Source organism: Macrobrachium rosenbergii, chromosome 9 (genome assembly GCF_040412425.1).
Source record: "Macrobrachium rosenbergii isolate ZJJX-2024 chromosome 9, ASM4041242v1, whole genome shotgun sequence".
NCBI lineage: Eukaryota > Metazoa > Arthropoda > Malacostraca > Decapoda > Palaemonidae > Macrobrachium > Macrobrachium rosenbergii.
The window spans coordinates 9,305,411-9,319,655 of record NC_089749.1 but is presented as its reverse complement, the minus strand read 5'-3'; the positions used below and the strand labels follow the sequence as shown (position 1 = coordinate 9,319,655).

Genomic DNA, 14,245 nt, shown 5'->3' with positions numbered 1-14,245 from the left:
TTGAATAAAGCGTAATATGACAAGGTGATGTCATCTACCAGGAAAGACGGAAATATTACAACAGCTTAATATTGATTTTTCCTTGTTATTTTCCTCCACTTGCCAAAAGCCTTTAACGAATATCCAATAAAACCTTAATAAGTACGTAAATGCATCTATAAGAACAACAGCCATTCATAAATATACAAACTTCATCGTCGTGTTCCTGTGTATGTTGACAACTTATCCTGTCAAGTTGTCAGTGTACTCGACCTTTAATTCGATGCAAACACTATTGGCAACACTCCAGCAGCGCATCAGTTGCCACGTACCTTTTTTAAAAAATGGTGGTTATCTACAGTCACCACCTTGGTCCAGCCCCCTTTTGGGATCATCGCTGTGTTGGTGATCGTTTGTGCGTCTCCTCCCGGGGTCGAAACCTCTCTCTCTCTCTTCTGCTTCTGCTGACTGAGACGATCTTTTGTTTTTTTCGCCATGGCAGCCAAAAGGTATTTTGCTTATGCTTGTTCGTTAGGTCGAAATGTGTGTCATTAATACGCGCTTGCGTGTGATTGGTTGAAAGTGTTTGAAAGAAAGGTGACGAATCATAATAAAAAGGTGGTTTACTTTGCTGAATGTAATTTGTAGGATCGTGGGTGAGAATACTTTTTTATGATGTTGCAAGCATTTTTAATATTCATGATTAGATGATAGCAGACTTCCCAGATTTCAGGCTTAGTAATGCATGAGAGAGAGAGAGAGAGAGAGAGTTAACAACTTGCATTTAAACTTTGCCCAAGTTAGTATCTATTGAATTAAATATAATTAAAAAATAAAATAAAACACTGCAGTCTGCCATTGGATCATAAGATGCCCAATCTGCAAGTGAGTTATGTTATATATTATATTAATCCAAGTGGAGTGTACGTCTCTGCTACCAAGTAGACTATTCAGAGGAGATGTCCCATGATGAATCTTGATGACAGGGAAAGCGTTAAGATCACTCAAATCTTGAAAAGAATTACACCTCACTGGTTATGCAACGCTGACGTTTCTCCATATTCCTTGCCCCCTTTTTGGGTATTTAACCTCACTTACCTTTTCCTAATTTTCTGAAGGCCATTTTAGTGATTTGCTAGGAATTTCCCACCAAACGAAAACAGTTTGCAGAAGGCAGGCAACTGTATTTTCGTCTTTTTGCATACAGTGTTAATATAGCTTGCAGCTTGAATATTGCTTCGAACCCTTAAACAGGAATTACAGGGAATTTTCAAACTGTTTGCAGCTGTTGGATTGATGCCTTTATTTGCAAAATGGGGATGGCAAGCAAATTTTGCCTGGCTGTTTCATTCTAAAACCCACCATAACTATTTAGTAGGATTGTAGGATGTGTCAGACAATCAGCAGAGGATTCCAGATTCCATAGCTATATCTTGCCTGGATGTGCGGGTAGGGTGGTGTTATAGTGTGCATACAAAGGTCATTATTGCTTGAATGAGATGTTCAGGCTCGTTATCTCATGTCAAGTTTTCTTTCTCTTTCATACTCTCCTTTCTCACTGATCTTGTCTTCATATTTTGTACAATTTCCCAATCTCTCGTCCTTCCATGGATTTTACTTATGGTAATGAATGTAAATCTTCATCACTGTGAATTTTTATCGTAAGAAACCATTCCATTTTGACCTTCAGATTGATCATCTCGAAACTTCTTGTTTATTTTCATTTTCTTAAAAAAATATATTTTTCCAGAATTGGCTGCAGTGTCAAGGCCGAAGTGTCACTCACAGCTGCCTCTGGTTACGATGGCATCATCTTGGTGGCGGAATCCCTTGATAAGGTGGCAGGACAGTTTCAGAACCTGCATGCTCCTTTGAAAGCACAGGAAGAAATTGGTAAGTTCCTGGATGCTTTCATTCTTGAATAGCTGTCCATTTTAAGGTTTTGATTAAGTATGGAAAGAACCTTTTATTAGAAGTTACAGCCTGTAGCTTATAATAAGGTGAGGTGAAATATTTATTTGGCATAGGTTATACTATATTTTTGAATGAAAATTAAAACTCATTGAATACTCCTCAAAGTTTTTATATACTAAGTATATACAATATGTAAGTCAAAATTCCCTTTTTCAAATTTAATGTCAACCATGCAATCTTTTAAGTCTCTTGTATTCATAGTTTTGCTGTAAAATCCTAAGTACAGTGTAGACCATATAGGTTTGCAATTGTGCATTGCTTGCCAGGCAAGAGTGTGTTTGCTTTTGTAAGTGCTTGTGAGACATAACCTAGATAGACATTTTGTAAATGGCAGGCAAAATTCAATTGTTTTTTCTATGAAAATGTAATGACAGGAAAGTCCTTGTTAGTGGAAGAAAAGACATCATGAAAAATAGTATATTATAAATACTGCAACTTATTATATTATGCTGTACATAAATTGCGGAACAATATTTTGAATTCCATGAATTTACAAATGTTAAATGTTGTGCCATTGTGTTAGAGAGAGAGAGAGAGAGAGAGAGAGAGAGAGAGAGAGAGAGAGAGAGAGAGGGGAGTGTAGGGTAATGTTTTGAGGACACTGTAGAGATTGACTGTATTGTTTGCCTCTTACAGATATATCAGTTGCTAAAGATGGTGCATGTGTGAAAATTAGCAGTCATGGAGGCCGTCTGGTTTATGCCCCAACTGGACAGCTGAATAGAGATTATGACGACGTACGCCGATTTGCAGATGCAGCTGCTGCAGGCATTAAAAGGTTATCTTTCATCTTGTTGAAATGGTCTTAAACTTGTAAGACAATTTTTTCCTTAGTGGGATAGTAAGTTTTGCTTGTTGATCTTTGTCGAAGTAGTTTTGGTATTCTTCTTGTTTCCAGTTTTTTTTTTTGTGTTCTTCCAATACACTTTATTGTGTTGTGATGTTTCTTTAATGGATCATTTTATGTTCTCTTATTTTTTTGTCCATGCAACACACAAACTCCATATTGCTCTTATGCCTAGTGACTGTAAAGGTCAGTTTAGCCAGACAGTTATATCAAAAGACTTTACCTCAAGTTTTCTTGCCAAAGTAAGTACTCCCCAGTCTCTCCCTAACTTTGCACATCACAGTACATCCTAGTCCCATTAATAACTCATCTTGCATTGTTTATCGTTTGATAAGCCTGTGGTTCCTCGTATTTCACTCATCGCTTCTTCTTTGCTATGGGATAAAATTGGTACTAGAAAGTGAATTTTGTTTTCGTTACTTGAACTCAGAAGATTATGTGATAATAAAAATTGCCTGGATGTTAAGTTCATAATAAAACAGCAAGGTTACTGTCATCTTTAATGTGCCAGAGCTAATTACTGTTGCATGGCCAGCAGTTAAAAAATAGAAATAACTTAGTTTTTGCGTTAGTGACAGGCAGCAAAGGTTTGTTGTGGTTTTCAGTCATTTATTGAGCTTTTAATCTTTTCCAGACTTTGGTGTTAGGCGTAAGGCTTGCATATAATATGTTGTTGCTACATATGGTGGTTGTTCTGCTGTACTGAAAGTACATTTATAACAGTCTTTTGTTAGGTAATCTCTTGGTGATTAATCAGTGAGTGGTATCTAGTATCTTTGTGTGTGTGTGATTAATATTTTTTTCAAATTAGTAGTTTTCAGGCCTGCAAGAAATTGCCGTATTTAAGATAAACTTTAGTCATCTTTTTATTCTTGATTATTTATCTATATATTTTCAAAGTGCTGGTGAGTAATTACTACTCTGACCTTGGTTTTTGAATGTCAGTGATTATGTCGTAATTAGCGTTAGTATTTCAGTTTTATTAACTTTTAACTTAAATATTTTTGCACCCTATTTATTATTTTCATAAAAACAAGTCTTGTTTTTCAGACTTGATGACTTTCTTATCATCACATTAGATAACTAGAGATAACTGTGATTCGGAGATAAGATGATTATGAGAAAGAATTACGTACAGTAGTTTTTTAGTGGAATTACAAGTGCTTCTTATGCCAAGTGGATGGTAGTAATTACCGTATCTGTCAGGTTATTTCATATAGTTTGTTGAGGTTAATTGTTTTGAATGAGCTTAATGGTGAATATGGTTCTTACAAAAATCAGTCCCACTGCTTTAAGAAGCAGTTTAAAAGATTTCTAAGCTAGTAAATCTGTCCGAGCTCTTATTTTGTAAGTACCACACTGCTTTATTTATCTCTGATCTTATTTTTTTCAAATATATGCAGTACTGTATTGATAAAATTGATTTTTTGGTATCTTTGCAGAGCAATCAAGGCAGGAATCAAACGGCCACTGCTTGTACACGTTCCTGATCAGAGTTATCAACACGCTGACCTTGTGACGCTCCTGGGGGCACTTCATGCGTTATATGTCCCTCTTGAAGTAATGATTAAGAATTTCTACTCTATTCATCACTTCTGATTACTGGTTATTCACCCATCATATGAAGATACGTTGATGTCGTACTGAATGGGCTTTATGTATTTAGCTTAATTTCCTTTTTCATATTTTAATTCATTGCTTATTTTAGTTGTATATTTTCAGATTAGAGAAGATGTTCCTACAAAAGCAACAAAACTAAGCACACTTGGCTTCTTGGGGAACGAGAAAGTCATAGAGCTCGCTCTTGCTCTGGAGAGTGGCAGGTAGGCATAAGCTAGTCAAGAGATTGTTGTCAAGTTTCTGCTATGTATTTACTTGTGAATATTTGGTTCCTAGGTACAGTATATTATTTTGATTAAATGCCACTGCCATTATTCTCTGCTTTCTTTCAACAATGATATTTTTTTTATTAAGTTTTAAAATAAATTTCCTGGATGAAAGTCAACTATTTGAGTTTTTGAAATTAAATTTTAAAATAAATTTCTTGGATGAGGAATTAATACTTTCCATTTACTGCATTGCATTTTTCAAATACAGTACCAATTCATGTGGCCAGTATGTTAACACAGATTTTATACATTTAAAAAAAATGTTAATTTAAATATGGACTTTAAGTCCTAAGCTTTACACCTGTATAAGGAATGTCATAACTGGCCTCGTTAACAATGTTGGGTCAGTAACACTTTGTCTTTTATGCCACTCCTCCCATTTCTGCATTCATTGCTCCAACTCTGCTCCCTTCTGTGACTCTTGTTCCACCCGTTCCTTCCTCTTCGATGGAGCTGATTTACTCAAAAGATGATGCTCTCTCTCCAATTGTGATGGCAGCTTTTGAGGACACTGCTCCTGTGTGCCAATGTCTTTTGTTTCAGTCGTTCTTGCATACGTGTGCCTTAAGATACTTCACTGGCATTGAATACTGTTTACATCCTATGTACTTGACTGCTCCTGTATACCTGGCTGTCCCTTCTTACAGTTATGTACGTATAACCTGAAGTTCTCTGCCATGCTTAGAGCAGTCACTCCGCATTGCCAGATACTTTCGACAAGGATTTTTATAGGATGTGACCCATAACTCTTTTTATGTTTATTGTTGGGACATCCTAAGTGGATACAGGCCATTCTTCCTCATTCTCTTCATGACTTCATCCCTCATAGTTAGAGCACTAGCACTCGTGGGGTGCGTGTACCTTGCAGTACCTGCCTTTGTCTCCAGTTCATATTGAATTTATTATCTTGGACTATTTATTGTATTGCAAGTCCATTTCTTATGGAAGCTCCCATGGAGGTTTATACTGGGTCTGTTGTTCATCTTGTTAAGGTAATTCGAGTTCTTATATCTGAATGTACTGTACCCTTTTTTTCAGTCTTATCTGCTTCTTCCTCCCACAAAAAGTGATTCAGTCTATGTTTGTAAGAACATGATGTTTTTACAATTGAACATTTTTCTACAGACCCATTAATAAAATAATAGTATTTATTGCCCTCCTCCCATCTATGGAGGCTAGGACAGAGGAATGCAGGACTTTCCTTCAAGATTCATGAAGTTAATGTGATTGCGTTCATTTAACATGGAGTAAGGCTATTTATGATTACTTGAATGGGTTTGTAGACAAGTTTTTTCCTGCATTGTAAAAACGTTTTTATTTCCCTAACTCAGAGCGGTTGCTCGTGATGTTGGCGGCTCAGACCCTGAACGCATGGCACCTCCCAAGGTTGAAGAGTACATAAGGGCTACTTTCCAAGGGTCTAAAGTCAAAGTGGATGTTGTTTCCGATGATGGAAAGTTGTGTAAAGATTATCCACTATTTTCGGCCGTGAACCGTTGTGCCAAAGGTATGGAGGGAAAGGAGTGTTTTGTTTTTAATTGTAAAATTTTAATTTTGAAGATTCAGTGCAAGTACCCCCGACATCTTTTGTTCTTTGACAAGTACACAAAAATTTATGAACTTTATTAAAAACCTGCCATTATTTGCCTTAAATTTGGCCAAATTTAAGGTATTAATAAATTTAATACAGTATTAGTTGAAACTAACATTTTATTAGGAAATTATAGAAGTGTAATTTGCCCTAAGTAATACTGCACAGTATTAATCATTATGTGGAATACTGTAGAATACCAGAAATAATCTGAGGTCATGTGAGAGAATAAGCAAATCTTATCTTTAGTAACGAAACACCAATATATTTTTTTTATTTTTATCAGACTTACATCTCTCTTTACTTTGCTTATGTGTAACAACTAGAAAGGCAGAGGAAACAAATATGATACTTTTATTTATAGTTCATAGAAACTGATTAAAATTTGCCTTCTTCACCATTAAACTTAAACCAGGCGCTTTAATCTCTGCAGGTGTTGATCGTCATAAGGGTCGTGTGATTTACCTTACCTATGAAGGTGAAGGTCCGATTGAGAAGACACTAATGCTCGTTGGAAAGGGCGTCACTTATGATACCGGTGGCGCCGACATTAAAGCTGGAGGAATCATGGCTGGGATGCACAGGGATAAGTGTGGATCAGCTGCTGTTGCAGGATTCATGGAAATTGTCAACAAGTTGCAACCAAAGAATTTAAAGGTTTGCAATTTATTTTTTCCTCAGTAACTGGAGACCCTGTTAAAATTTGAAGTGTTCTATGAAAGACAATACAGCGGCATTGTTTGCTAGAGAATTCAGCATTATGTATTCTGTGGCAGATAGTGCACTACACTGCTCTCAACGAAAATAGTTTGGTAATAAACTCTTTACCTGAAACAACTATGAAAATGGGACCAATTTTGTTAAAGGTGAATAAAAATAATAGGAGGTAGCTGCCAAATATTGGTTTGTGTGTGATGGGAACAAGAGTGACCCACACTGATGCACTTTCATTGACACTACAGTTTGCTTCCCAAGGATGCATGTATAGGAGTGCATATGATCCATAACATCGATTCCTTCCTGTAGAAACAGCACATGAATGTTTTGTTCTTAGTTATTTTACCAGTGGTTAATTAAAACATCATTCTTCCACATCAGTGTTTTAAAACAATTTGCAACAATATCTCTGTCATTTGTGTTTTCCATGCAAACTTACATCCTTTCTTATCCATTGTTCAATGCCCTGCACTTCATGTTCGCATTATTGCTTTTCATCGCCAGATAACGATAGTAGTAGTTGTTATGACTGTGTCTTATTGGGTGTGAATTTCTGTGAATTTTAAAGCCAAAATTAACATCTTTACCTTGTATGTAAATTGAGATTCCAGCGCAAACATACATCTGTTGACAAATAACTTATGTCATTTATTTTGCTGTTAATTTACCTTAATTGGAGTTCTTGGACACCCCAAACATAATAAGTATGTTAGCAAGAGGTTCTGCTGTATTTTGTACTTAATTTCAAACTACATAATAAAAAACTGCTTACTAATATAGTACAGTACTGTACTTTGTATGTAAAATCATTTTCCATTGATTGCTAAATAACCAAATTATATTGGATTGCCTTTACAGGTGATAGGTAGTATGGCCATGGTGAGAAACAGCGTTGGGTCAGAATGCTACGTAGCAGACGAAATCATAACTTCCCGTGCAGGCGTCAGAGTCCGAGTAGGAAACACGGATGCTGAGGGACGAATGGCTATGGCAGATGTTTTGTGTCACATGAAAGAAATGGCTGCCAACGAGGTGAGTCTGTGTTATTACAAAGGTTCATAAGATCACTTCACGAGTTCCACACCTGACAAGAGCAAGAGTATCTTCGGTAATGTTTGTAAAAATGGGCTCACGTCAGAACTATCTGTAAGAATGTGTCGAAGCATAATCCTAGAATATTTGAAGGAACCATCTCCAGGTAAAGGAGCTATAATTGAAGTAGTCACCAATATGTTTTACTAACATTTGGAAAAGTTATTCACAAAAATGCTACTGACAGTGTAGAGGCGGATTTTGCTAAGCATTTTGTAGGGTAGACCCTAAAGGAGAAAATTGTTATTTAGACTGTTTTGAAAGGTAATTTATGGTTAAAGTAATTGCTGGTTAGATCACCACAAACATTGTATCATCAAACGTAATTAGAGCATTCCTGTAAGAATTTCTAAACTTGTAGAGGGTGCAAGTCTTTTATTGCCTTTCTTGTGCCTGTTTTCTCATTTGCATGTTGAAACAGCATTGCCTAAACATTTTGCATGTTCCATACTTTTTTACAAAATGTTCCATTGATTTTCTCAGATTGATCCTCATTTGATGACCATTGCTACACTTACTGGGCACTGTGTACTTGCATATGGTGAAGGGTACTCTGCTGTCATGGACAATGGACCAGCTCGCTTAGCTGGCGTGTCTCAAACTCTGCAGCGGGCTGGTGAAGAAATTGCAGATCCATTTGAGGTATGCGGAGTTCATTTTATGGTCTGTGTGGTCATGTAATTTAGTTTGTAGATTGTCAGTTACAGGTAAGACTATACTGATATCAAATCTTGTTTTTACATTTTAGCATTTTTACATTTTAGTACACTAAAGTGTTAGATTATTTCTGCTTGAAAAGTATGAGTGAGGATAATACTGTGCAATAAATTTCCAATTCATGAAAATTTTTCAAATTTTCAAGCATAAGTTCTTTTGGATATGCCATTTTTTGTGTATTTGGATTAAACGTATGGTAATTTTTTTTGTGTATTTGGATTAAACATATTAATTTTCAAGTTTGAAGGTTTTATTCAGTAAAAATTTCTTAAACCAGGAAAACAGCGACAGCTCTCTTTAGAAAAACGTTTGTTAGATTAAAACACCCTTCTCAAATGCTTCTGTATGGTATTTATTTTCTTAGAGCCTTTCACAGTATTATAGGATTTTCTTATTGGGAAATAAAAAGAAAAAGGTTTTTGGAGCTTATATATTTGTAAAGTTCCAACTTTTGTAACTTATGAGAAAATTAATGACCTGTTCTGAAATAAATAAAAAAGCTGTCATCTCATTTTTCTTGTGCCTTTCTGTAATTACAGATATCATCCATTCGACGTGAAGATTTTGAATTCCATGCTGGTAAGAGCGAGTATGAGGATGTGCTTCAGTGTAACAATGCACCATCATCTAGAACCCCTCGTGGCCACCAGACCCCTTCTGCTTTCCTCATTCTTTCGTCAGGTCTTGATAAGGTAACTTGAAAATGGTGTTGAGTCATTACTTCTATTAAACATTTTTAAATTTATCAGTATGATGTACAAAAGATTGTATACTAGGATTGCTGGGGCACACTGTGAAAGTATCAGAGGATTTACAAGAAAGGCTTCATGCCAGGGAAACATATAACTAACGCACTTTTCAAAATTCAGTAACTTCAGAGGCACCATTTGAAGAAAAATGCCATACTGTAGAAAATATAGGGAAACACTTCAGAGGTACCATTGTAGAAAATAGGCAATACTTCAGAGGTACTTTCGAAAAGAAAAGTTTTCAATTTTTTAATCTTGCAAAGGCAATGTCAGAACGACCAGTAGAGAATATATCTGAAGAGATTTGCGAGATCTTGGAATGATTGAAAAAAGGAAAAATTTCTGTACCATCAGGAGAACAAAGTGATTTTCTAATGTTGGAGCATACCATGATATTTGAAAAGGTGTTGGAAGAAAGGGAAGAATGTATAAAACCCACTTTTGAATCATACAAACGATAACAGCTAAACAGTGCCCAAGCAGAGGATACTGGAAAAACCCTAAGACATTCTTTAGAATGAAGCAAGTACAGCACAAGCACCAGGTAGTTAGGAAGAGGTTACATCAGACTTATGATTTAGCACATCACAGACACAAAGATCTTGACAAAGGAAGTGTCATCTTGTGAGACACACAGGTGGTCAGAATTTTGTGTGTGAATCCTCAATCAGCATCAGTGTGTTTTGAGAAGAATCAGACCTAGCTCTGTTGGGTTTAAGAACAAGAGGCAAGACCTAAAGTACCAGAAGCGAGCAAATGGTCTAGTCACAGCAAACAGAGTAGCACCTTGGAATTTAGGCACTGAATTGTTACAAAGTAAAGTAGAAGACATAAGGTGTATGCTCTGCTTGCAATTGTCAGCAGCAAGCAAGGTCATAGTGCAAGCTGAAGGACAACCAGAGGAAGATGAGTGTGGGTTATTACAGTGCTTCAAGGAGCAAGAAGTCCAAACAAATCTTAATGGCAGTGACAGCGGAATGATGAACATCCAAGACAACAGGCAAGGACTGCAGCTGAAGGCACTGTGGAAAAACAGGAACTGCAGTATGTGGAGGAACTGAAGGCAAGGCAGGAAGTGGAGATGGTGCATATCTACGAGCAAGGAAGTCAAGGACAAAGGAACCATTGAAGGCTCAAGTGACAAGTACCCATGGATGCTGACGACAGTATGAGAACAAATTTAGGGTATAACAGCATGGGTTGCATGAATCAGATGTGAATGCCTGCATTGCTTGAGGTCATAAAATTGGACATATAAGGAGGAATGGCCAAATAAACTGAGGCACAATGAAGAAAGAACATGGCATTGTGTAATGTCATGGAATTGAACATACAACCTGGAATGGCTGAATACATCGGAGCAGTAGAAAACCCAAGAGTGACAGCACACAGGATCAGAAGGATCAGAAGGGAATGGCAGCATCACTAGGCAGTGATATTGGGATGGAAGCAAAACAAGGCACCAAGACCTTGGTGAGAGTGACACTAAAAGCAGCCAGCCCATAGCTTACCAAAGTCGTTGGCCTGAAAGTTGAAGTGGATAAAGAAGGTTTCCCTCTAGTTGAAGACAGGGCAGACAAATGGATGGTACGAAGGAAGAGAGAGCAGGAGGAGGAGGAGAGGGCAGGCACAGAGACAGCAGGAACTGATATGTTTATACCAGGGTAGTCAGGAAACCCTTGGGCAGCGATGAGAACATACAGCAAGAGCTGTCAAAAGGCCTACTTCAAGGCATGAGAATCTACTAGCAGCAGGAAGTGGCATGTAAAACGAGGAAGCCTCAACCACAGGAGCTCGAGACTTGACCTTTATGCTTATTGCTCTGTGAATCAAAGCTGGTGATTTGGCAGAAGAGCAGGGAGGATGTTGCTGGAAGATACGAAATTGCCCAAAATAAAACTCTGCAAATAAGGACGCCTACAAATGGGGTCTTTCTCCAAGGGCAACATCATGGAAGTGCTGGAAAATTAACAGTGCATGCATGAATTGTTTGTGTAATTGTCAAAATTTGTTTGATTACTACTCTTGTTATATTCTCCTTTACTGTTTTTCCTTGCTTGAGACGTGCAGTGACATCTATGTAAATTATTACTTTCAATTTTGTCTTGGTAAACAATTGTAAGAATAATTATACTGCACAGCCATATGTGTATGCTAAAACTAAGCAATTTTTCCAAAAATTACTACACAGATTCACCATACCTTGGTTTAATATTGAATCTCATTATCATTTTCAGCATGGAAAGGACAGCACTTCACCCCTCAAGTACTCTCACTTGGATATCGCTGGGTCCTCTGGACCATTCCCCGGAGTTCCTTCAGGTGCTCCAATCCTTGCACTGGCCAAAGCATATATCCCAGGTGCCTTTTAATAACTGAAGTTCATTTAAAGTAATGTGTACTTAATATTTTAACTTCTTTACTTGATTATGCCATATCTGTAATTCAAAATTCAAGATGTTTAACTTATGTAAGAATTGAGTTTATAAGGTACATGTACTTATTCAGCAAAGATGATGTACATACTGTTAATTATGACTCATAAGTTATATTTTATTTTAACTCACTAGTGAAAGGCCTATAAAACTTACAGTGACTGTGATATTTTCAGACCTCTGTAATTCAAAACACATTAGTTTGATGGGCTAGGTCATCGCAAAGTATTTTTGTAATTATCTACTGTATTAATATGAAGATCGTAAGTAACATGAAATAAAAGTTCGACAGTTGGTTGTTTTGTTTCATTATATGCATAGAAGATGGTAAAATTATAAGGAAACTAGGTATCAGGTTTGTAATTCTTAAAATGGATCCCTTAAATGAATCAAAGAGTAAGCTGCTGTTGAAAAATACTGAACTAAAAATTCTTAAAACAAGCTTTATATAAATCCAAAGTTGCAAATGTGTTACTGGTTAACTCAGAAATAGGTTAAGAAGAGTTCTACAAAAGTGGGGAGCTCTACTCACCTCGTTAAGTGTCGTTCCCATGCCTTGGCAAGGTGAAGCTATAAAATTAATGCAACTGGCAAAGTAGCCTGCAACGAGGAAAAGCGCAGGAGAGAAGGACTTCTTATGTGAGACCTTAGACATACAATATTCTTCTTCCTTAAGGCAGCGAGTCTCCGGATAAGGAGGAAGACATTATTCTTCTTCCTTAAGGCAGCGAGTCTCCGGGTGAGGAGGAAGACAGAGACTATCTCGATGATGGTGATGTTGAAAAGTGGGCAATGAAAAGGAAGACACTTCTTCCTTTTTCTCCAGAATGCGTTGTTTGATTTCCACATCAAAGGGCTGGTCTGGTCTGGGCTGGAAACAAATGCTAAGGTTCATCTACTGGAAGAGTTACTGCAACTGAAGGATAACCTTCATTACAGAGAAGACAGAGATGCTATGACTTGTAAGACAACAACTGCTGAGTGTTGCACACATTGTTTTCTAACTATTAATAAAAAGGGTTTGTTACATTTGGGCTGGAGGGGTCTGATGGTGTCGGATGCCAGTGAACACCTCGCTTCCTTCCACCTCATGCTGAACTGCTACTCACTAGGAAGAGAACCACTGCACATACATAACAGGGGAAGACTGCACTTTATCCCTACAAAATCGGTAACTAGTATGTGGGTCTACCAATATGGGGGGGGGGCCATGAGGCAACCACCTGAACTCTGAAGTCCCTTGCACTGGTGTCAGTCATGTCTCTCCTCCATAAACGAAAGAAAAACAAGACCAAGAGCGAGAAAAGAAACTAACAGTGTACAGTAAAAAAAAAAAAATTAGGAAAAAAAAAAGAATCCAAAGCCAATGTAAGAAACAAGAGTGGCTACTTGTCTATCCAATCCAATGACCAAAGGAGGGGCAGGGAAGCAGCACTACTATGATGGCCAAAGAATAGTGACTGATGTCGACAGGTGAGTGAGGGTTACTTCCCCCCACTCCAGCCCCTTACCACTGTTCACAGTTCAACAACTGTCCCAGCTCGTGCTGAAGGATATCTATTATAAAAGATGATGGTCTTATTTCCATAGGAACATATAATTTTTATATATCAACCCTAATTTTCAGAATATATGGACTTTGATCCTACATACCAATTCAATTACTTGAAGAAACGATGACTACCTGACATTAATATGCCAACTCCCCTATCCAATTGAATCGAATTTATGTTGTAGATTATATAGTTCAACTATAATGCCAACATATATCCTCTACAAGAATATCACTCATAACTTGAGAACTTGATCTTGATAAGAAAGAACCAAAAGACAATGACTCCGTTGTTATTCCTTTTCTTGGTACTTTTTCTCTGCTGAAAAATGTTCTCCCCGTTGTTTTTCTATGGTACCATTTAAATCATCATTTAACTGGTCTGGTAACCCCCCTCTTTCTCTCCATTAATTGCCATTCAGTAATTTTATACTGACCAGCTTTAAAAATTAACCCCTCCTCCTTTCACTTTCCATATTTCCTACAATCTTCCCTCTTTCAGAAGACTTGTGTGCATTGCCATCAAGGTTAGGTTCAACTCTTATCTTTTCCTTGCTACTTCTCATTTCCTTCAGGGTTTGGACTGATAAAACCATCAGATTCCATGCCCTGTTGGATGTAACACACAAAAATACCGACTGATGAGTTTGTTTACATATGTTCTTAGAAGCTTTAAACAACTGATTTGATAAAAACTTGCTAC

General features: G+C 37.1%; 1 protein-coding gene across 2 annotated transcripts in view; it reads left to right on the top strand.

Annotated features, from left to right (window-relative positions):
- The window catches only part of Dip-B (Dipeptidase B), a 28,859-nt gene extending 16,574 nt beyond the window's left edge, over positions 1-12,285 (top strand). The window contains exons 1-11 of one of the 2 annotated variants that reach the window (XM_067108352.1): positions 330-488; positions 1,730-1,872; positions 2,590-2,731; positions 4,243-4,360; positions 4,523-4,623; positions 6,021-6,196; positions 6,714-6,937; positions 7,856-8,029; positions 8,573-8,731; positions 9,346-9,498; positions 11,793-12,285. In XM_067108352.1, the coding sequence (XP_066964453.1) occupies positions 475-488; positions 1,730-1,872; positions 2,590-2,731; positions 4,243-4,360; positions 4,523-4,623; positions 6,021-6,196; positions 6,714-6,937; positions 7,856-8,029; positions 8,573-8,731; positions 9,346-9,498; positions 11,793-11,927 (1,539 nt within the window). In that variant the 5' untranslated portion in view covers positions 330-474 and the 3' untranslated portion in view covers positions 11,928-12,285. Of the gene's footprint in view, positions 1-329; positions 489-1,729; positions 1,873-2,589; positions 2,732-4,242; positions 4,361-4,522; positions 4,624-6,020; positions 6,197-6,713; positions 6,938-7,855; positions 8,030-8,572; positions 8,732-9,345; positions 9,499-11,792 lie in introns of those variants that run through there. The other variant, XM_067108351.1, reaches the window with a different exon arrangement.
- Positions 12,286-14,245: the final 1,960 nt, after the last annotated feature.